Source organism: Pelophylax lessonae (assembly GCF_965119305.1).
Source record: "Pelophylax lessonae genome assembly, chromosome: 2".
In the NCBI taxonomy this organism is placed as follows: Eukaryota; Metazoa; Chordata; class Amphibia; order Anura; family Ranidae; genus Pelophylax; species Pelophylax lessonae.
Genome location: NC_138769.1, coordinates 162,313,533 through 162,337,353, shown reverse-complemented (window position 1 = coordinate 162,337,353; position 23,821 = coordinate 162,313,533). Strand labels below are relative to the sequence as shown.

At 38.8% G+C, this 23,821-nt stretch overlaps 1 protein-coding gene across 1 annotated transcript in view; it reads left to right on the top strand.

Moving 5' to 3' along the window:
• The window catches only part of ELN (elastin), a 118,987-nt gene extending 95,403 nt beyond the window's left edge, over nt 1–23,584 (top strand). The window contains exons 27-41 of the mRNA XM_082247988.1: nt 594–632; nt 727–759; nt 2,946–2,994; nt 4,481–4,515; nt 5,270–5,452; nt 8,150–8,284; nt 9,429–9,470; nt 11,198–11,389; nt 13,553–13,585; nt 13,678–13,947; nt 15,108–15,134; nt 15,838–15,894; nt 16,756–16,782; nt 16,876–16,905; nt 21,965–23,584. Coding sequence (XP_082104114.1) covers nt 594–632; nt 727–759; nt 2,946–2,994; nt 4,481–4,515; nt 5,270–5,452; nt 8,150–8,284; nt 9,429–9,470; nt 11,198–11,389; nt 13,553–13,585; nt 13,678–13,947; nt 15,108–15,134; nt 15,838–15,894; nt 16,756–16,782; nt 16,876–16,905; nt 21,965–22,014 — 1,202 coding nt within the window. The 3' untranslated portion in view covers nt 22,015–23,584. The remainder of the gene's footprint in view (nt 1–593; nt 633–726; nt 760–2,945; nt 2,995–4,480; nt 4,516–5,269; nt 5,453–8,149; nt 8,285–9,428; nt 9,471–11,197; nt 11,390–13,552; nt 13,586–13,677; nt 13,948–15,107; nt 15,135–15,837; nt 15,895–16,755; nt 16,783–16,875; nt 16,906–21,964) is intronic.
• Nucleotides 23,585–23,821: the final 237 nt, after the last annotated feature.

The window sequence follows — 23,821 nt, the reverse complement described above, 5'->3', positions numbered from 1 at the left end:
CACGGATGAAAAAATAGGGTTCTGTTCCGTTCCAAAAAATGGAACAGAACTGAAAGGAAGAAAATCGGATGTCAGCGGATGGTATTCCGCTGACATCCGCAATGCCATAGACTTGCATTATGTCCGCAAATCATCCGCAAAAAAATAGGATGATTTGCGGACAAGCAGAGCGGCCGTGTGAAAGAGCACTTTCCATCCGTCCAGATTTCACTGACAGGATCGGATGCGGATGGCAGCAGGTGTCAGCGGAGGTGTCTCCGCTGACACCCGCTGCCCCATAGAGCTGCATGGAGGATCCGATCAGATCCGCCTAAAAAACTGACAGGCGAATCTGATCAGATCGCCCGTGTGAAAGAGCCCTACTTCTTTAGTGAATAAAATATGGTTTATAACACTGTTGACCTTTGTTTCAGCTTTTTACAACAAATCTTTGGGCTCATGAAGTTAAAGTGATAGCAGAAAGTAATGTGCTTTTCACAGTGTTATGGAAATATTAAAAGCTGTCATTAGTCCTTCCTATACTAGGAGCTCAGAAAGTGTTACAAGGTACTTTATTCACTGTTACATTAACTATATATTGATCACTTTGGCAGGTGTTGGTGGTGTAGGAGCTAAGCCCCCTAAGACTGGAGGTGGGTACCAATCTGATGATGGGTAACAAGATGTGATGGGTATAAGTCAAAATCTGATAGAACTAAGGACCTATTGTTGTCTATCTTCCTACAGCTGGAATTGGTGTTGGTGGTGTACCATCAGGAGGTGAGTGCACAGAAGCATACAATACATTAGTTCCTATCCTTGCATCTATAACGAATGTCCAGAAAATCAAGTAAAATCCTTTTGTAAAAGCACAGCCAGATTTTGTCAATTTAACCTAGCCCATTGCTACCTGTTGGATGAAGAGGGAAAATCAGCGCAAAAATCCTCTTTATATTTAGTGCTCTAAAAATTATATATCACCCACATTATAGTGACTATGATGAGTGGAAAATGCTAAAAATATTACTATTAAATCCTCATTATATCTCTAATATACAAAAATATTGTTAAAAATATTTGTGCAAAAAGACTGTGTCAACCATCAATAATTCATATATGTGACAAACTATCAACAATTCATATAAGTGACAAATTCAATCGACATAAAATTCATAATTATAGAAAATTAAAATTAAAACATTAGTGGTTAAAAAAGTCCCAAGAAAAGTCCAATAAAGTGCAAAAAAGAAGAACAAGAACAAGAAACACCATGTGTGCTGCTTCCACCAATCACCCCAAACTGAATGGAGTGACTGGTAAGATTATAAACCAGATAAAAGGCCTTTTTCTATAGAGTATATCCAGTGTGCAGGTCCGTAATCTGTGTCATGTATTATAAAACATATAGACTTTTATTCAATAAAGGTGTAAACTTACATTCCACAAGTGTCATCCTGACACTAAGGGTTCCAGTGTGACTTAAAATATATTAAAAATGATCCGTTCAATACACTCCTTTGTGTGGGGATTGTTCGTCTCCGGCTGCTGTACGCCAAGCCGTGAGACAAATCAAACATGCGCAGTGTGTTCAACATCCTGGTTCCGCCCTACTAGTTTTGTCATGTGACGTCCTCCCGAAGCTCCATCTTTACCCTGTTGCCGCATTTGCAGTTAATTAGCAGCAATTATACCTCTGAGTAGTTAAATAACAAACATAGCCATAGATTTTTCTGGCGCCAGATCAAATACTTTCACATTACCTGTAGGATGAGCAGTGACTATAATGGAAAATATTGTTAAATGGCAGCTTGATCTTAAGGTTTGGGAAATCATTGCAGGGGCTTGGTCTTAGCCAAGATCAAACACTGTCACTATGACTTGTGGTTTTCCACATTGCCTTGAAAAAAATAGTTTCTGTAGTTTTTTTTATAACTTCTGTTTCCTGATGCAATCAAGCAGTCTGGCTTAGAAGATGAATTTCTAGCCTTTTAGATTTGACCATTTGCTGGTTAAATTGCTAAATTGCTGGTTACATTGTTATAGGTCTGGCTATACCTGCAATAAAGCAAGATCAGAATATTGAGTTAGGTGATACCTTGTAGAGAAGCCTTTTATAGGATACTCATCTCCTCTCATAGATCTTTCAGCTACCTCACCCTGTTATGGGCTCTAAAGTATAATGCAGACTTTGTACCTCCTATTCTGAAATTTATATGTGCTGCAATGATAATTGGGTAGCTTTTATGGCAACACTCCTAAACTAAATAGGCCAATAATATTGTAGTATGTTGGCATTCCTGACTTTATTGGCCAGCAAAATATAAAGCATAGACTGATATTGAAGGAATGAAAGGAAGATGGTGCTATACAAGGTATTTGCCACAACATATTGCCAAGGCTACAACCTATTCACAACCCTCATAATCTGACAGATTATTGATAACTATTGTTAAAAGTATTGCCCCCCTCCCTTATCCTTAGGACACTTCCCCACTTTTTCTTTCCCCTTTCCAGCCCTCCAGTACCTCTCTCCCTCTACCATCTCCTTCTTCCCCCCCCCCCCATCTCTCTACTTCACAGCCTCCCTTTTTCTTTCCCCTCCTTGCTTCTTCATCGCTTTTTCTCTTGACCCAACACTTTTCTAATGAGAATATTCTGCCTACCCCTTACACACATTCTGTATCTCCAACACAGCCACTAAGGCCCCACATTCCGCACCCCATGTGCAGTGCAATATTTCTGTGACAGTCAACTTTTTGTGGTACATTCTTTACCATTTGCTACTTTCTTCTGCTTCGTTTTACCCATTATCCTTACTTGTAGTGGATGTTTACATTTTAAGACTGGTCTTTTGTTATCTCTCTTTGTAGGTGTGTTTTCGTAGTATCATACTGTTAAAAAAGATTTAGTGCTTTCCAAGTTCTTTTTTAATTACTATATTACTTTATTTTTCTCAATTTGGTTAGTTGGAGTTGGTGGCGTACCAGGAGCTGGAGTTGGTGGAGTACCAGGAGCTGGAGTTGGTGGAGTACCAGGAGTTGGAGCTGGTGGATTACCTGGAGGAGGTCAGTGTGTCTGCTCTTTTGTACAATCATTTAAATGTTTCTTTTAATCAGGCTATACCTAGAACTCCATGGGGATTGCAGAAATCTCCACACAAAATGCTATCCTGGTGTGGGGTACTGGTGGAGTCAGTGTACATCATGGGGGTGGCATGGCCTGAATGTTGTCCCTATTGTTCAGACCGCCATGAAACGATGTAAGATTCCAATAAATTCCTGACAGCATCCCATTTTAAAGTCAAAAGTATATTTTTTAATACCCATTATTTTGATACTGGCCAGATCACCAGATGAAAATAATGGGGAAAAAAAAAAAAGAAAACAAATGCACCCCCCACATTTAAGGACTGGTCCGCTGCAATACACCCCATTTTTGTTTAATACTGCATTAACTACCAAAAAATATGGTCTTCCTGCCTATAACTATATCCTGACCTTGCCATCTTCCTTCTTATAGGAACAATCAGGAAAATAATGTAAAAAATGTTAGCGTGATATGTATTTATGTGATTGTAGGAAAATGTATATTCTAGTTATGAATATGCCTAGTGGCTTTGCAAAACAGTGCTATCATATTATGTCATTCATGTCATCTACCTACCTATTTATATACAATCACTTATATAGAGCTACGGATAATTCTTTAAACACGTTCTTTAATCCTTTTTCCTGACCTACTTTGGGGTGTAGTGGATGCCTGGTCTCCTGCTTCAGTCAATGGTTGCTGTCATCAACCCCTACGTCACTACTGTGTCCTGTAATGATGCAGGGTTAGCAGATGAATCCTACAGCGAGGCAGGGGATGCAGCTATAAGACACTCCCGGAAGTGCTGAATGCTGAAGCTTGTAGTGCTTGAAGTTTTTTTTGACAGGTTTAAAATAACACACGCTTCTGAATGGTGATTACTGTGATTAGTTTATTAAAGCGGTTGTAAATATACCCAGTGAAGTGACTAGCCTCAGGCAATAATGGTGATAAGCGACTAGCCTCAGAGATTAACCACATTTTCCTACATAAGTTGTGCATGTTTATCTGCAGCACTCTGTTGTCCAGAGCTTTACAAAGTGCACAGCATTTTGGAGCTTCCAGAGGCAGGGGTCAGATAGCACATACTGCACAGCATAGAGCAGGGAGTTAAATTAAATCTGAGATCTGATGGAAGGGAAAGGACAATTCCCCCCTACACAGTCTCATAGGGAAACATGCATTGCTGAGGCTGTCAATCACAGGCTGTGATTGTCACTGGTGATTTCTTTGCATCATTTGCTTTGTTCATTTTTCCTTTCAGAGGTTTACAACCACTTTAAGAATAAAACAAAAGTGGGAAATTTAAGGTGGAAAAAATATATCATTGTTTTTTGTAACTTTTTGTTTTGTAATGTAAATTTTCATTGCTATGCTCAGTAAAATACCGAATAGCATTGTTTTATGTAATTTTAGGAGCGTACCCAGGAGGCAAGCCACCTAAGCCTGGTGAGTACACTGATCTATGTAATTGCAGTTTAAGCCCCACATTTATATTAAAGTAGAACCATATGCTGCAGCTTTTTCGTCCCTCTGTGCCACAAATACTATACCCAGTGCAGCTTTCTGTGATGCTTCTATGATTTTATGACAACAATGCTGCACTGCTACTAAATTCATAACAGAGTTGCCACCCTCATGTAGGCTGTGCCTGCTTGCACTACAGCTTATTGGAAAATATTTTTGCAGGGGGCGTGTAAACAATGTAACATGTCAGTCGGCCACACCTAGTCCTGCCCATTGCTTTCTGGATCTACTGCATTGCCTCTGTGAGCTGCTATATTTGCAAGGGGGAGCATGTAAGATACAAATGAAATTATTTATTTTTGCCAGGGAAGGCAAAGGAGCATTTTATTTACTTGCATCAAATGGTAATTAGATTAGGTCCTTGTTTGGACTGGCATACAGGGGATATTAGTTGTACTTTAGTTTGGCTTGCCCCATCTTGTATTCAAGGTTTTAGGGCAACACTACGTGATTAAGATAAAGAAGAATTAGGATGATTACACCAGTTTAAGACATTGGGATAAAAGATGAAAGTTGTAACATAGCAGGATAACAGCCTGAGCAGTGAAAATCACAGAAAATAAATGCAAGTAAAAGGATAGGGGTAGTAAGTGTATAAAAATGTGTATAAAAATATGGAGTATTCATGTTGTATTTATATATATATATATATATTTTTGTCTGGCCATGTTTATAGGTTATGGAACTGGAGCAGGATATGGAACTGGATTGTTAGGTGGAGGCGGGGTAGGACCTGGAGGTGCATTATATCCTGGTGGTGGATTCGTTCCTGGAGCTGGTGGTGGACTACTACCTGGAGCTGGCCTTGGTCCTGGTGGTATAGGTGGTGTAGGAGCAGGTGGCAAACCCCCCAAACCAGGTACAAATGGTATTTTCTTATAATAATCACAGAAATGCTGTTTGTGTCTTTAATACAAGCACCTTTGTGAGAATATGTTATTGTGCTTAAATTATTAGTTGCTATAGTATATCCTAATAATGCATAGGATGCCATTAGATGGGTGATGAGTATTTCTTCATATCTGACATGTTTGGAAGGTTTAGGTTTAACAAGTGTTAGCAGACAAAAATAAAAATAAAGCCTAATTAATATAGTGTTAAACATGTTAGCTTTAAGATACTGAGTGATTGGTAGATATTCATTTCATGGTTGCCAACATTTCAAAAAGAATTTTAGGGACACTTTTTTTTCTGTAAGTTCAGAAAGCCACTTTAGGTGGAGCATGCACTTTAATTAGGGGGGTCATTCATTTAATCATGTGCTTCCATTAGGGATCTGACACTACTGAAATAGTTAATCATGTCTTGCCACCAGGGAATTGCTAGCATTGAAAGGGTTAATTATGTACAGCCAGCCAGGATCTGCTATTAATTAAAGGGTCAATCATGTCTCTAGCCACCAGGGATCTTAGGCTAGTAAGTTATCCGAATCCACACTTAAGTCTAGATGCCCTTAATAAAATCGTCAAATTCACAAGCTTGAGCAACCCGGAAAACAAACAGATATTCTGCTAGGTCACCCCCATCGTAAATACCTTAGCTGGAGTCTTTAGCAATACACATTTCTGTCTTGGTAGAATCAATAAACTTTAGGGTATTTCATAACTCATGAAATAATACCAGTACAGCCAGAATAAGGACATGTATACCTCCATCAGTAACGTTTTAATTCCAAACACATATCTTAGACGATATGGGGAGCTAAGGTTACACATTACCCCTCCAAGGTAAAGTAGACATCCAAAACCTGTCATATTTAAATCCATTCTGAAGGTAATTGCTCTCTGGACCATATTATACAAGTTAGCAGACTGTAATATATAGGTATTCAAAAATATTAATACCAATAAAAAAAAAATAGATCTGTGGCATGATCATAAACACAGAAACATCCCAAGGCTGCCCCTCAGCCTTCTGGTTGGTCAGATCATTTCTGACAACACCCCTCTCACGGACAAGGAAAGGAGACTGACCTGCAAGTTGACAGCTCTCATTTTATCAATAACAATCAGGAATATCTGCAAAGACTACTATGCTCATTGCTTTGACTCTGCTGAATGCACAGAACCAGGGCATTGTTAAGTATTTTCACTCTCAACTCCTTTTTATGTCTCTGTTCCATTATTGTCTCTTTGTTTTCTTTGAAATATCTTTTTCTTCTGTAAATATTTTATTTGCACCATTTTTTACCTTTTCATAATAGTATTTTGAAAACTGGTAATATTGTCTCTAATGCACTAACGCAAAACTGAAAGAATCCCCATCTCTTGAAGAGCATGACTACATGGTAAATATCTGGATATACCTGTCTGTGGTGACAGTGTGTGTACAGACATTGATATAAAATCATAATTGCTATTCCTAATTTTATGAAAATTTACTATTTTTCAATAAAAGTAGTTAGTGGCAGTTAAAACTGTTAATTGCTTAGTTATTTAAACCCAGTGACAATTGCTCTCAATCTGTTGGCACCTAGATTGTGGTCCTGCAAGCTGGAAGATCTTTGTGTAGGGTGAGGCTGAGAGTGTTATTGTTGTGAATCAGTGACAGCGGTGTGTGAGGTTGACCAGCCATTTGTCAAAAGTTGATTAAAAGGGGCAGTGGTCTGACCTGCGTTTGTCACAGAAAGTATCTGTGCCCAGTAGAATGGTCCTGTTGACAGGGCCGCTGATAGAGGGGGACCACCAGTCCTCCTGTAGGGGGCCCGGGCACACAGGGGGGCCCCAACAGCATGGGGAATAAGAGCAGTTGGGCAGAGAGCCAATTACAGAAGGAAGTCCTGTGCCGCTCCCTGCAGCAGCTGAAAGCCAGTTTCTCCCACTCCTGCCAACTTTCAGCTACTACAGGGAGAGACACAGACACAGGGCATCGTTCCTGTAATTGCTTCTCCGACACCAATCCCTCTCCCTGTTCTGCCTGCTTCTGATCCCCCTTCTCCCCATGTGCCCCCCTTACACTGTGCAACCCCCCCAGTGCTGCAGGCTTCCCTGTCCTGTAAAAAAATAAATTGTAAAACAAAAACAAAAAAAAAAAACATTGTAAAAAATTATTTTTAAAAATTGTAAAATAAAATAATTGTAAACATTTTTAACATTTTTAAAATCAATTATATTTTTTTTATGTAAAAAAAGAATTAAAAAGGGCAAATTCACACAAGTTCACTGTAACATTTGTTTCTGCTATTAATGATTTCAGTGTATTTTTAGTGAAAATGTTGTCTTGATATATTCAGTGGGGGGGGGGGGGCTGCCAGGTAGGCTGTACGGGGCCCCGTGATTTCTATCAGCAGCCCTGCCTGTTGAATGTAATGACCCCTCCTAGCAGCAGCAGTGAGCATCTGAGCGAGCTGTGAATATCAGACTGTCATGTTTCTGACTGTCCTAGACTGGCCTTGATTTTTGGGATGAAACCCAGGACAAGGCTAGGTTGGGACACATTTTAAAAATCTGTCAGTTTGACAGATCGGGAAAGTTGACAACTATGTCATTTTCAACTGATTGTTAAAGCAGAGAATAGTTTCTTAGTATTAAGACAAATATAATTTTCTTCTTTTCAGGTTATGGCCTTGGAGCTGGTCTAGGTACAGGCGCTGGACTTGGTGGTCTAGGAACTGGTGCTGGACTTGGTGGTCTTGGAGCTGGTGGTGGACTAGGAGGTCTTGGAACTGGTGCTGGCGGTGTTGGTGCTGGAGGTAAAATTTGAATAGGATTCCCATAAATAATCCCTTCCTTTCATAAATATATTTTGATTGTGCTTTATCAGTCAAATACACGAGTAATCCTTCCTATTTTTACAATTCAAAATAAGATATATCGTTTTTGTTTATTAAAACTATGCAAATTAGTTTGAAAAATCTAGAAAAGGCTAAAAGTTAGTATCATGAACTACAACAGTGCCAAGTGGCTAAAAGTTTGTTGTGCAAGACTGGCAGTTTTTTTTTGTTTTATTTTTATAAGTGGGTATGTTAAAAGCATATACGCATCCAACATAAGCAGAACAAGTGTCAAAGTCTTGGAAAACTGATCTCGCCACTGACCTTAGATTAGTTGACGTGTTTATAAGGGCAGTAAAATGCAGTTGGCTTTTTGAAAATCTAATGTTCCCTGGAGCTACATTACTAAAATCCATAGAAACACCCTAAGCTGGCAATACATCTAAAAAGGAAAACCTTTTAATTTTAAAATGAAGAGCATAGATTACAATGAGTCACCAGATATGCAGCTGTAATGTCACCCTGTGATGGCTGTTTACTGGACTGAGTGAAGATGTTAAGCATGTGCCTGAGTGTTCACTGAGCTCTCCAACCAACTCCAGTCTCCAAGGGCCATTGACAGCAATCCAGAAATACTAAATTATAGCAGATAAATAAATGTTATGTTTAGTTAATTGATTAACTACATGCTAATTTGAGAAACCTTAGCACTCTGGCCAGTCAGTGACCTCATGGGACTGAGATTTACAGCTGTTAAAGTGCTATAAGAAAATAAATAAACTGTATTCCTCAGGCATAATGTTACTACAACTTGTGAAAAGTGAACCTAGATTCTAAACTAAACTGATTGTTAAAGCACCGATATCCTGATCGAATAAACAGGATATGGTTATTAGCTATTAAAATATATCTACAGGTATGTTGAGCAGTGAAGCACAAGGCTGCAGTAACCCATATCAACTAATTATATTACAGTTGACTTGGGTCAGATTTATTAAGATATTTCTCCTAAATGGCCATTTTTAACTTTTTCTCAAAGTTGCACATACAGTACTTATTGCCTTTTGCCATGCATTATTTAAAAAAAGTGGTACAGGCAATTATTTTATTATGTTTTTTCAAGGAATTCCTGGAGCTGGAGCAGGAGGAAAACCACCTAAGCCTGGTAAGAATGAACATTTTTTCACCAATGCAAAACAATGAGACTTTTACTTCTGCATAGATCAGCCTTTCTCAATCTTTTCAACATTTGGAACCCTTGAAATAATTTTACACTCTCAGGGAACCCCTGCTAAAGTTTACTACTGTATTTTCTGGCGTACAAGACGACTGGGCGTATAAGACGACCCCCCTAATTTTCAAGTTAAAACATAGGTTTTGGGCTATACTCGCCGTATAAGACTACCCCCCTTCCGAAGCAAGGCAACACCATTGAAAAACATCAGATTTCTCATAAATCTCCAAGGTACCCTAGTACTGTAATACATGTAATTTCTCATAATATCTCCAAGGTACCCTAAGTATTACCAGTAGATGTAATCTCAAGACGCTGGCTGTGCGGGAATCCTGTACCGGTATACCGTATGTACCGTAGCTTCAGCTAGACACAGTATACTGCGCTGAGCCAATCACAGTGAGCGATGTATTCTATTATTGAATGCAAAGCCTGCTCGGATTGGCAGAGTCAGAGAGGCGGGCTGATTGGCTCAGCGCGGTATACTGTATGTAGTCGAAGCTACGGTACATACGGTATACCGGTACAGGATTCCCACACAGCCAGGGTCTTGAGAGATTACATCTACTGGTAATACTTATACTTAGGTTAATTTGGAGATATTATACTCCGCGTATAAGATGACCCCCCATTTTGGGGGGATTTTTTGGAGGTTCAAAAGTAGTCTTATACGCCAGAAAATACAGTATATTTACAACTCATGACACATTAGTGTGATGGTCATTGGGAAGAATGCTTGTTACACTTGTGCTCATTGGGAAAAATGACCCCCTTACAGATAGCTAAAAAGATCAATGGTGTCGTGGGAACTTATCTGAGAGGCAGAAATTTCTCATTGCTCAAGGAACCCCTAGCAACCTCCGGAGGAACCCTGGTTGAGGAATCCTGGCATATACCAAACCAGTGGCAGCATGTTACCTATGTTGATATATAGTTAATAAGGTTAAAAAAAGAATGATGTCTACCAAATTCAACTTCTACTCTCCTGCAAGTTCATTCAGCTTTGGACCAGAAGTCATCAAAACCCCCTGTTCAGCTGTTGCTAATTTTGACACACAGCAGAAGAAAGGAATTCAACCTGACCTCACAAGGGCAGTTGACTCCAGTCGTTGGTTCAAAATATTGCTCTCTCAGCCTTACAACCTTACTTATAGCTTTTGATATTATTAATTACAAGAAAATCACCAAGCCCTTTTTTAAATTCCAGTTTTGTTTTACTAGTACTTTTTTCATGTTTTAAACCCTATCCATGGCTTAACCATCCTGACTGTAAAGGACCTTCCTAGGATCTTCCTAAACTAATTGGAAAGTCTTCATATGTCCATACATAACTGATGTTCCTGTGTCCTTGGTGCAATATTTTGGGATGGAAAAGTAGTTTGCCAAATCTCTATCCTGTCCTTGGATATATCTGAATATGTTAAAAAAAAAAAAAAAAGTTGCCCCTAAGATGTTTTCTTTTCAAAACTGAACATACCTGTGACTCAATATTACTAATAGATTATTTTAAAATAAAATAAAACATAATTTATTTAGTGAGAGATCTGACAAATGACAGAAGTATTGCCTGCCTAAATGCAAGCTTTTATAACTGTATAACTGAATTATAAGAAACAGTAGAGTAAAGCAGGTTAACATTTGAAATGTAATTATTTCAGGTTACGGACCGGGAGCTGGTGCAATAACTGGAGGCGGATATGGACCAGGAGCCGGAACTGGAGCAGGTGGTGGATATGGACCAGGAGCTGGAACTGGAGCAGGTGGTGGATATGGACCAGGAGCTGGATTTGGACCTGGAGGTGGATATGGACCTGGAGCTGGCTTTGGACCAGGTGGAATAGGAGGAGCAGGTGAGGTCTTTATAGCAAGTGCTTTAGAAGCTTGGAGAGTTATCCATCTAAAACTAATAGTAGTTTATGCACAGAAGGCAGACACTGTGCAGTGAAAAAGCAGTAATCTTTGTTGCTGTCCATACGAAGGATCTTAGTGACTTGGAGTACATTGGTCATTTTTGATTTTTGGTAGTACAATCTTGATACCTTCGGAAGGGATAAATGGCAAGTAACAGTCAAGATCTGCATATAATATCAACGTCCCATAACTTTGTATTCACTAATCACTTGTATCCATGAACCAACGTCAGATTACTAGGCATCCGGCAAACCCAACAGAAAGTTAACCCCATAGCACTGATCCCTAATGAAGCCTATGGTAGGTGAAGCATCAAATTTTTCCTGGTCTTTTTCAAGGCTAACTTGCAAGGTTTTGTAAAAAGGGTATGGGTAGCTGGTATAAGATATGGTATGGTGTCTGTTCATATTTAACTTTAATTTGTTAAAAAATAGGCATGGGGATGCCTTAAAGCTGCACGTGAAATTATAAAACAACATGCTTTAACGCTTTAAAAGTAAACCAAAAAAATACTTTTTAAATATTGTGGGGGTTCCCCTTAAAATTCATCACAGAACCTTATTCTGTGTGGCCAGAAAAGGGAGGGCAGTGAGCCCCCCCTCCTAAAACATACCAGGCCATATCCTTTTCAACATAGGAAGGATACCTTACAAAAGGGTGGTGTAAAAGCCTCCCCCATTGCAAGGCACCTTGTACCCATGCTGAGGGGACAACAACCTTATCCCAACATCAAGTCCCCAAGAGAATGTGAAGGTAAAGGTAACTTATGGAAATATGGAAGCTCCCTTGATAATTAAGGGGCCCCAGATATCTGCCTCCCCCCAGGAGAATGAGTACAGGGTACATTAGTACCCCTTATTACGTATTCCTCCCAAAAATCTAAAATAAATAAAGACACCTGCACCATGATAAAAAAAATCCTTTATTGTAAATAAAAATGTAAATAATTTCTGGGGAGCACATCCATTGTCAATTAGGTTATCCAGCCCCTGCCAATGTTTCCCTGCTACATTACTACCGAAAAATATATATTTCCAGCTGGCTACTATTTGTAAACCATCCAGGGATCCTAGGTGATGTATTTGACCAAATATGGTTATAGCCATATTTAGGCAATGACATTATCCAGGATTCCTGGCTGGTTTGTTTGCAAACAACAGATGACAGGTCTCTAGTCAGTTTTTTCACAAACAGTCGACGGGGATAAATGTAGGGGAAATGGCCACATGTGGCCAGCTTGCTCAGCGATCCAACTAACTGAAAACAGGCTGGATTTGGGTCAAACCCAAGCTCATCCCTATTCCTATGTTCCCATGTTTTCGTATGCTGGGTTAGAATTGCCAACATGTTTGCCATGTTTACTTTAACAAGCGCTGACTGTAAGAAGACACTTGTCTAATCTTTACAATATGCATTCCTTGCTCAAAACAAAGTAAGGTTATTAGGCACATCCTAGAAAAGTCTCAGTTGTTCTCACATAGCAGCTGAACAACATTCAAACTAAACATGCCACAAACACTAAGAAGTGTTGTATATACAACCAAAGTTTGCTGATATGCTTCCTTTTCTAAGAGACTCAGCACCTGTTTTCTCAATGCAGTTTGCAGCACAGAAACACAGATGTGGTACCCTGGAAAGAAGTCTGGGAATTTGGGCCATCACTGTATAGCCAGAATCTTCTGTTAAGAACAAATGGGGCCAAAAATGCAATAAGTCACATAGTATCATTGGCATCTTTAGCAGACTGCGTCACAAAAATCAAAACAATAATAAAAAAAAGACTGGTGATAGTCACTGTTTTAATAGAAGCAGACAATTATCTGGGAGAATAAGCGGAGAAACTATGTTTATTCTTTGTTTAATCTCACTGGAACATTGTGGTCAGAAAACAAACTGCAGACATCTGGAGAAGAACAAGTGAAATGCAGACTGCATGTAAGCTGCCCAATAAAAGGAGATAGAAATAAATATTCGGAGTTACTAAGAGATGATCGCAGAACAGCTGTATTATAAGCTTTATCATCCAAGATTTTGAGATTTCTTAAGACGTGTCAAAAAAGTATATATGATCACTGTTTGACTGTGTTTTCTTTTCCTGGCAGGCCAGTACCCAGGAGGCAAGCCACCTAAGCCAGGTAAGGTAAAATAAGATAGTATTGGCATTCTCACAATGCTTTATTATGGTGTGTTTAGATGTTAAACTCGTTTGTTTTCTTTTATTATTCAGGATATGGTGCTGGTCAAGTAGCAGGCGTGGGTGGTGCTGGCACTGGTGCTGGTTATGGACCTGGTGCTGGAGCTGGTTATGGACCAGGTGCTGGAGCTGGTTATGGACAAGGTGCTGGAGCTGGTTATGGCCAAGGCGCTGGAGCTGGTTATGGACCTGGTGCTGGAGCTGGTTATGGTCCTGGTGCTGGAGCTGGTTATGGACCTGGTGCTGGAGCTGGTTATGGACCTGGTGCTGGAGCTGGTTATGGGCCTGGAGGATTGGGAACAGGTGAGAGTAAGCTGCTTTTTTTACTGCAAAATACCGATAGTAATAGACGATTTACACATGGCTGCCAAAAAGGATAGTCATGTTGACGTGTCTTAAATCTAAGCTACATTGAAAAAAACTTTCCCTTTTAAGCCCAACAAAAAAGACTAAAACTGTTTAAAGCTGAAGGACAGGGCCACAGCTTTATTGATCTTACAAAGTGTACGTACATATGTTTGTTGTTTTTTTTTTTTTTTGTTTTTATTGGTTGAGCCAGATGGACGTGTGTCTTTTTTCAACCTGACTAACTATGTAACTATGTACCACAAACATAATGACAAATGAAAACTTTTTTATAGCTGATCCCAAAGGTCTGCACCAATCACTGTTGTACTGTGAGCACTCAAATAACACAACTAAACCTAAAGGCCTGTCCTAACCATAGGTTCAGGACAGACCAATGACTTACAATTCATTGCATATTCCCAGTGTTGGGGTAGTTACTCAAAAAATGTAACTAGTTACTAGTTACTAGTTACTTCTGTAAATTGTAATGAGATTACTTTACTAGTCACTGCATTTGAAAAGTAACTTCACTACTTATTACTTTACTTTCCTCTTTCTTAATTGACCGTGTAGAAGAAGATACATGACACTCTTTCTGCATAGAGTTTATTGTATAAACACAGGCTTTGGGAAACATGAGAACAAAACCTGAAAAAACAGAATAAAACATAAAGTGCAACAAAAAGTCATAAACTTCATCCCTCTCTATTCTTCGAAATAACGATTGTATCGCACGGCTTGGGTAACGTAGGAAAGCTTGTTCCTATAGCCTAGTAAAGTAGTGTAGTTACTTCCTATAGCCTAGTAAAGTAGTGTAGTTACCAATATTAGTATTGTAACTAGTTACTTTACTTAGTTACCAAAAAAAGTAATGTAGTTACTGTAATTAGTTACTTTGTAACTAGTTACCCCCAACACTGCATATTCCCATATTAAAGTCCAGGAAACAACTTCTAATTCGCCAGTCAGGAGTCCCTTTTACCATGAAAAACAAAGCAGTAAGAAAGATAATAAAGAAAAATAGCCAAGCTATAAAAATATTTGATGCTAATGGTAAATATGGAGTGGGCATGAGGTAAAATAAAGTCTTTTTTTTTTTTCATGTGTATTCCCAGGGGCTGGAGGCAAACCACCTAAGCCAGGTAAGGATATATTGATTGCAATTCGCTCTTGAAATATACAATGTAATTCAGGCTCACACTGACTTACTCAAATTGTGGCATTTGTCAGAGTAAATTATTTAGTGGCCATGACCCTGTTTTAATAATGAATAACATTTTAATTTCACATATGCGTGATATGTTTTTTGTTCTCCACATTGAACTGTATTATTCTCTATTGCAGTCCATTCATATTGCTGTGTCAAACTTAAAAACCTACAGTCATAAACATTAATATGGGCTGATATATTTAAAGAATACCTGTAGCATAAACTCATTTTTACACTATTCCACACAAATAATGGTGTAAAAACATATAGTATAAGTAAAATTACCTGTTTGTATAATCACCAAATAAGGAGTTGCAGCATTGGCCATGTTTTTTTAATTATTACATAGGGGCTTAAGGGGGTATTTGGTGAGGCAATGGCAACCAATCAGGGGATATGCCTAAAGACAGATTCTCCTTGGATTGCTCATATGACCCAGGACATAGACCCATTTAGGTAAAGGGCAGATACTGTATGTTATTGCTACTTTTATGTCAATTCTATTAAATTCTAACCGTAAATCTACGTAAATACATTAGGGCCTCTTCTTGCAACTTTTAAGTTTGTGGAGCGCAGCTGACTTTTAACGTTTGGTGTAAAAATGCAATAATAACAAGCTTTTATTGCATTTTCAGGTTATGGAGCTGGTGCTAGTTTAGGTCCAGGAGGATTAGGGGGAGCTGGACTAGGAGGTAAGATCACTTCTATATTTACAAAGTGGTTAATTTACGTGCAAACCAGACAATATATATGCAAATTAATTAGTTGAATAAACAGATAGTTAATTTCACAGTTTTTTTAATTACTTGTAATAAGAACAAGGGAATAATTCATATTATCTATCATATAAAATTTTCCAAGAGTTTTACATCTCCTTAGAAAGTCACCAACTACTATTGCTTTCTAAAACACATTTATTGTCATTAAAAAGCATTACCTACTATAGCTAAAGTTATACATGAGATTAGGGAAAAAAACAACATTTAGTAGTATCTAAATGTAAGTCATCAGTTACCAGTGCTAAATAGTAAGCTAAATAATTCAACATACAAGGTTTACCACTGAAAAGATTTTTGGTTAAGGTATCTTTCCTTAGTGTTCCTTTTGGGCACATCAGTATTAATAAAAGGTATAGAAAGACTTGTGCTTCAAAATGGTAAAAACTTAAAAATGTTCAATTCCTAGTTGTCCTAATCTACAGCAGGTTAAAAAATGAAATGAAATAGACTTATATCTTACCGTAAGCAATAGAGGCACTTCGTTTTCCTTCCCTTGTATAAGCAAGGAGCATTATCGCAATGGGGAGGCAAATATTTTGTTTACATAGCCATACAATTATGTTCTCTACTGTTTTTAGTCACACAAATTTAATAAGGTATTATTTGTAAAATATATATTATATTTTGAAAAACTTCTTGCTTTTCTTCATAAAAGATCAAGATAGAAACTTAGTCTGCATTCTTTGTTCTGAACACTAGAGGGCAAACACACATAAGTTTAAAACATTGTGTATGTATATTTATTTATTTATTTTATTAAAACTGTTTTTACAGGATATGGAGCTGGACAGCCATTAGGAGGTTAATAATTATTTCTTATTTATTTACATTTTCTTTTAAATTGTGGAAACACATACATATAATTAACTAAAATATTTCTAATTCTGTTTGCAGCCCAAAAACCGGCCAAATCCTACTACAGAGGTAAAAAAAAATAAAAATACATATGTTTTTATGCTTTTAACTATAGTTAATGTAAAATAAAAACAGATCAGTATACTCCTGAAAAAACATACCCCATGGGATTCCTATAACTCTATATTGCCAGATGTTACTTTTAACTAGTCAGAGTTATTTTGCATTAAAAAAATTGATATAGTTGTTTAGCTTGCAAAACTTTTGGTAATTACATTTTAATAAAGATGAGCTTACTGGCCTTATCTGTAGCCAGCTATGATTTTCAAAAACTACAAAAAATATTGGCATGGCTTCCCAATATAAGGATATTTAGAACACTCCTCCAGAATGTAATTTCCTGCTCATGTGTTTGGATCATTGCTGTTCCCAGCAGTATTCCTTGTGTAGTGCTTACCATGAAAGAGCCGCTGATGTATGGGTCCCCTGGTTCTAGTTAACAACAACCCTTCCGGCAGTGCCACACTCTCTGACACACTAAAGCCCCTTTCACATAAGAGGTCCGATCAGGTCCAGCTGTCCATTTTTCAACAGTACCCAATCGTACCCTCAATTCTTCTCTATGGGCAGTCAGATGTGAATGGACTTGTTTCCATTTATACCCAGCTACCTCTGTGTCCAATCTGGCAAAAAGAAATGAAAGGGGATCTGTTCCCCTCCGTCTAGCTGGTAGTTGGGTGTAAACTGACAGCCAGTCTATTTACATCAGGCTGCCCATAGAGCAGAGCGGGCTGTGTCTACGTAAGTCAGCATAAGCTCTGTCATCCAGCCACTCCGCTCAGCTCAGCAGGGGATCAGCAGATGATCCAGCCCATGTGAAAGGGGCCTAAGGCTGAAAAAGGAGGATTTATTTGGAAAATACACATAATAAGGCAACAATAACAGAACAGCCAAAGCAATAAACAATAACAGATAAACACATTTGTACAACACTACAATTAATGAGAGGACCAGGTGTCTCTGCACCGGAAACCCCAAATGAAGGGGGGTCCTAAGTGAAGGTCTTTCCAAATCCAAACTAAGACACTGGCCAGTGTAGATTTACTTGTTGGGGCCCAGACTTTCTGCGTTGGAGCCCACAGTACAAGGGTGTTAGTCCCCAAACTATGTCCCAAGTGTGGCTCTGTTACTTTAAAGGGTCTCTTTCCTCCAGCCTACCGCATCACTGATGACTGCAGCCTCTATCTGAATGCAGCAACACCATGGTAAACTCTGGCAACAGCTGCATCTCCAACTTAGCAGCACCCTCCAATAGTTACTTTTTACTCTAGATGTGAGGCCACCTCAGGCCCAGGCTTCTCTTTCCTCCTTCTGCCGCATCCTATTCTCATGGGGCTTGCAGTCCCATCCAGTAGCTGGCTTGTTAGAGGTTGTCACCTAGGTACTGCATCCTCCTAGTTCCAGGAGACTCCCAGCATTCCTTCCCCACTCCATTGTGTGCCTCCTGCGACCAATCATTGCTTTCCTTCTGTCCCTGGCAGTGGGCAGAGCTTCAGGTAGGACCAACTGCAAGTGCAGCTCTGTCAAGTGTCCTTTGGCTGTCTCTTTCTCTCTCCTCCTCCTTATCTCCCCTCACGGCTGCTCCTCTGCTCACTGGTGGGCAGGGCCAGAGAGGAAAAGAAGCCATGTGTGTGGGCAGCTGTAGCATTGTCAGTGACAGCCTGGTCAAGGCAGCTGTGGGCAGAGAGTGCCACGGGCTGGGCTACACTTGTATTCTATGGCTTTTATGGAGTTGAGTTTAGGAGCTTTGGCAAAAAAAACTCCAAAAGCTCCTAAACTCAAGTTTTGGAGCTGTAGTGTACATGAGCTCTAAAATTGGAAATTATATTGACATTATGACAAGCAGACTATCCCACCCAACATTCAGGAAGTGGTTGGTGACTGCAGAGAGTAGATTGTGAGTGGAATCAAAATGTGAGTTTCAATGCCAATAGCAGAATTCATTTAATTATTCAGAGGAGGATTTTGTTGTTTTCTCAGCAAAATTCACATACAATTTAAAGAAAAAACATTATTGGACAGCCTTTTGTAACTAATATTTTGAGTTTATTTGTACAATGATCTTCCTACAAAATATAAACATGCTCTTGCAAATTTTTTTTTTTTTTTACACAACAGAGTCAAAGAGATGCTTATGTATCTGTTTTATTTTATTATTCAACTTTTTGATGTTGCCCACTAGACAAGATGTCCAGGCCTTTAACATTTGATCTCAGGAGGCCCCTTCTGGTTTTGTCAGCGTCCTCAGTTGACCGTTCTTTCTACATTAGATCAGTGTTTCTCTGCCTTTTTTCAGTCAAGGTACCCTTTAAAATTCTGCACAATCTCAAGGCACCCCATCCTAAAATGTAAAAACTAAACTAACAGTTTTACATAATGCAGCAGCATCTACTATACACATGTAGAACACCCAACATTAGAGGTAATTTATTCACACAAAGCATACAGTATATACCTTTGCACACTGGTACTGACAAGTCTAACAGCAGTTTTCTCCCTCACTTAGCTAATGTGACCCAAGTCCTGACAGAAAAGGACAAGAGAGGGGCAAAAAAGACATCCTCAGGCAACCAACGTCATCCTTATCAACCTATGATGTCATTGTTTGCTAGGATGCTGGCAGCTGGCCTACGCGATTCTGTAGGTTGTATTGCTATACAATAAACACCTATGGCTTTGTGTAACAAAAAAGGCTGACTTGATCTGGCTTGTCGACAATTTTAGAGCAATATTACCAAATTTTTAGGCATTTTGCCAAGGCACCCCTCAAGAACCCCAAAGGCACCCCAGGGTTAGAAAAGACTGCATTAGATAATACATCAAATATCAGTTGAGATTAGATATACATTGGATATCAGACTCACATAGGGTATTAATCCCTAGATTTTTGAAAGTATGATCATGCAAGCACTTCAGTCATTTCCTTTCCTAAAGCTCTCCGTTTGCCTTGAGATTTAAATATACCTGGGCAGTTTTTCCTACTGCAGAGATACCTTTGCAATATAATTCTACTTTCTACAAGCTCTTGCTAACCTTACAGTACACTGTGTTCCCTAGATTTCTAATAGAATAGAAAATCAAGTTAGATTGAAAGTTTTCAAATGACCAAAGATGCATAAATTCATTTCCCGGAATAAGCTCAACAATTGATGACTTATACACTCATACAGAGCCCCCACTTGTCATTACCCAATTTGGTCCCACCATTGTCCTAAATGTTGGAGAGGCTGTCATTTACTCATTTCCTTCCAAAATCTGATCCCCTGGAACAGGAATCCCTCTGTTGGTTGGTACAAACAGTTTCTTTTTTTTACCTAAAGCACATATTTATAATAGCCCCTCTTCCATTATAGAATGGCTTTTTGAAGTAGATCACTGCAAATTGTTAAAAAAATTCGATTTTGAAATGTCATCTAAAAATATTAAGCTGGCTGAAGTTTAAATGCTGTTTCTTGTCTCTTGGCCTACTCCTAGTTTAGCTGATACAATTGTAAGATTCATAGACTGTAACACTATTATAGTCCTTTTGATTGTTTGTTAGACCCTCCAGCCTAAAGATGTTAATAGGCTAAACTGTTCCCAAATTGATCCTCCTCCCATTAACTTCCCTATGTGCCTTGTCTGGTCTTGGCTGCCTTTCCCTAAACTTGTTTACAGGGAAGCATCCAGCTGTTTTATGCTTTCCAAGATTGAATGGTTCTACAAGTATTGTAAAGGTGTTTGTATTTTCAATGAAAGAAAACTTAAAGCGGAGTTCCACCCTGGATTTTTTTTTTTTTTTTTAATACTCCCGGGACAGTCAGGGCTAGTGCATTCCATAATGGCTAGCCTCTGATCTGTCCCGGGTTGCACTTACCTGTTAGGACAAATACTTACCTTGCAAACGTCTTGTCCAGCGCTGCCATCTCAGATGTGGGCAGCTTGAAGCCAGCGAGATCCCCTTCGGCGTCTTCTTCCGCCTTCTCTGGTCCCACGATGCTCTGCGCCGGCCCCGTCGTCACTTCCGGGTCGCGCGTCATCCCTCTACAGCTTCTGGGCATGCCCAGAAGCTGTTTAGAAGGGGATGACGCGCGCGACCCGGAACTGACGTCGGGGCCGGTGCAGGCGCAATGATTCCTGGGAGCTATGACGTTCAGCTCCCAGGAATCATTGCAGAGCCAGGAAGTGACGACGGGCCGCGGCCGAGGAAGGAGGAAGAAGGAAGTAAGGTAAGTATTTTTTCTTCGCTACGAGGTAAGTAAAAAAAAATAAAAATATGCGATTATCCATTTCTTTTTCAGGTGACCCGGAGCGAGAAGATGGAGGTAAGTATAAAAATAGGGTGGAACTCCACTTTAAAAGAAAAAATATTCAAAAACCATAAAACTTTATAAATTCATTTTAAAATGTATTATAAGTGGCATATACAGTAAATTATGCTTTCCTACCACTTTCATGAGCTGTTTGGTCTGTTGTATTCAGTATTTGAGCAACAATTCATTAAAATACAATGCAATTTGTTCCAGTGATCTGAACAATATCTCCTTGTCATTGTGATATATAGAGCTAGGTAAAGTGGAAACAGGACCTGTTAATGCTTCTTTACAGAAAGAAAATATGTTTTTTTACCTGCACTTTTATTCCTTCTGGGATAATCATTTCTTTAGTGATGGGCTATGTTATCTGTAATTTTTTTTTATATACAGTAGCTGTGGTACTACTATCTATGTTTTAGATGATGACCAGGTAGTGAGTGACTCACAACAATGCACGTTTCAGCCTCCTTAGCTGAACTCTCCAGATCTTTGTTTCTTTTACATTTATTAAAAATGTACATTTTAGATTGTGACACAATAGTTAAACTCTGTAATAGCAATAGGGAATTACAGTGAACATGAACCCCTTTAAAAAAAGTGAGACGCTAGCATGCAATTCAACTTCCCAGTAACCACAACAAAAATCCACTGTGAACTGAGCAGATAAATGCACTTTCTAATCAAAGCAAAGTTTGCACTTTGACATTTCCTATACAGAAATTCCACATTTACACTATCCTGTTGATAATTGGATTATCTCTGTTTCTTTGTAGGTGGTGGCCTCTGTGGTCAAGGAAAGTACTGTGGCAGGCGGAGAAAATAACCAGTCAGAGAGCTACGAGTAACCTCATCAACTATGGTGCTACTGCATGGTGTGAATGTAAAAGGATTCAAGTATCCCCCCTGATTTTTCTACCCCTGGATCCCTTCTTTCAATTCCTTCCCCATCCTTCCATCCTCCTACTCCTTGAACTTCCACCTGTAAACAACGAGTCAGGCAGCTACACTTTATGTAATGAGCCTGCAGTCTGACATTAATAAAATGGCAGGCAAACATATACACATGTTGATGCTGTATGAATATGTCTGTAATGTGTGTATGTGTATGTGCCAAAAAATCAGAACATAGTCTATGAATGCACATTGAGAACTCTATGGAATTGTGCATACTTGTATACAGTACAGTACAGACATTAACAAGTATTCACATACATGCACTATATATATATATAATTATATGTAAAGTATACAAACATGCACATCTATACATAGGAGTTGGTTGGCATTCATCTGGGCCACCATGAGACTACATAGGTCCACTTCAGAGGCTGGTGAAGTGAAACCTGCAAAATAGGGCTGGTAAACACTACCTTGACTTGATCCTAAACAGATGAGCACTGTTTAACCCCCACACAAAGTTGATTGTGTCACCTTGTAGGTTTTTTTTTGCCTCTGATAGGAAAAATAGAGTGGAAATACAAGGACTACTGGTGGCCTGGTATCGGGCCAGTAAATAAGATTTGCCCACCCTTTTAAAGAGCTGCAAATCAACCCTTTCTTTTGACCCTTTGTCTTCTTCCTGTCTCTCACACCAAGGCCCCAATCAGTTGTTGTTGCTGTAACTTATACTTGGAATTAAATCAGTTTTTATGCAATTGGCCTGCAACTGTACAGGATATTGTTTTTATATATGTTATTTGTCTTAATGAAGTGTGTGACTTCTCCCTCTCCTAGGGGGGAGCGTGATGGAAGATATTTCAGAAGTATCATTCTTGAAATTTACATATTTCCTACCTTTTTGCAATAAAATGCAGAGCGTAGCTTTTTTTTTTTTGTTTTTTGTTTTTTTTATAAACTGGTGCCATTCTCTGCAGATCTGTTTAAAGTGGGAGGCATTACTCTTTATTTCCAGAGGGGCATACTAAAGCTTCTCTGAAGTTAGGGAGAGAGACAATGTCAAGAGAGCAGGGAACAAGAACTGATATACTTGTAATTAATATTTTTATTTGTTGCCAAAGATATGTGTAACATATTTAAACTTTGAGGCACGGAAGTAATTAAAAATAATGAAAAGGTTGTGAGATTAGGTAGAGTGAAGTCTTACCCCCCTCAGGCTTTGTTCCCTCTTTTGTCTTTGCTCTGTCTTCCCCGCTACCCAAAAAAATCTGCAGGAGGCTCTAGAGTCTTCCACCCCATGTCTCTGGTTGTGAGGGGTGTGTTTGATGTGTGAATGCTTTAGTTTACTGACCACCCCCTCATCTTCCATCTCTCAATGTATTCCCTCTTTAACGCCTCCATTGGAAAAAAAACACTTTTTTTGTAAAAACGTTACTGAAAAAAGTTATTAAAAGTAATTTTGCTTAAATAAAAATAAAGAAATCTTTTTAAGTGAATTCATGTTTGCTGTATTTTTTTTTTACTTTGGTTACTGGGATTCAAAGTTATAATAAATTCTGATGCCCCACTGCTGTACAGATTCATGGATCAAGAAAGTAAACAGTCTGTCTTGAAAAAATATTTTATTACCCCTTTTAACAATGAAAGCACAGGGGTTTTTTTTTTCAAGGTATATCGAGTAGAGAAAGATTAAAACTCTTGTCAAGTATTTTTTGCTACCTGTGTTCCATTAA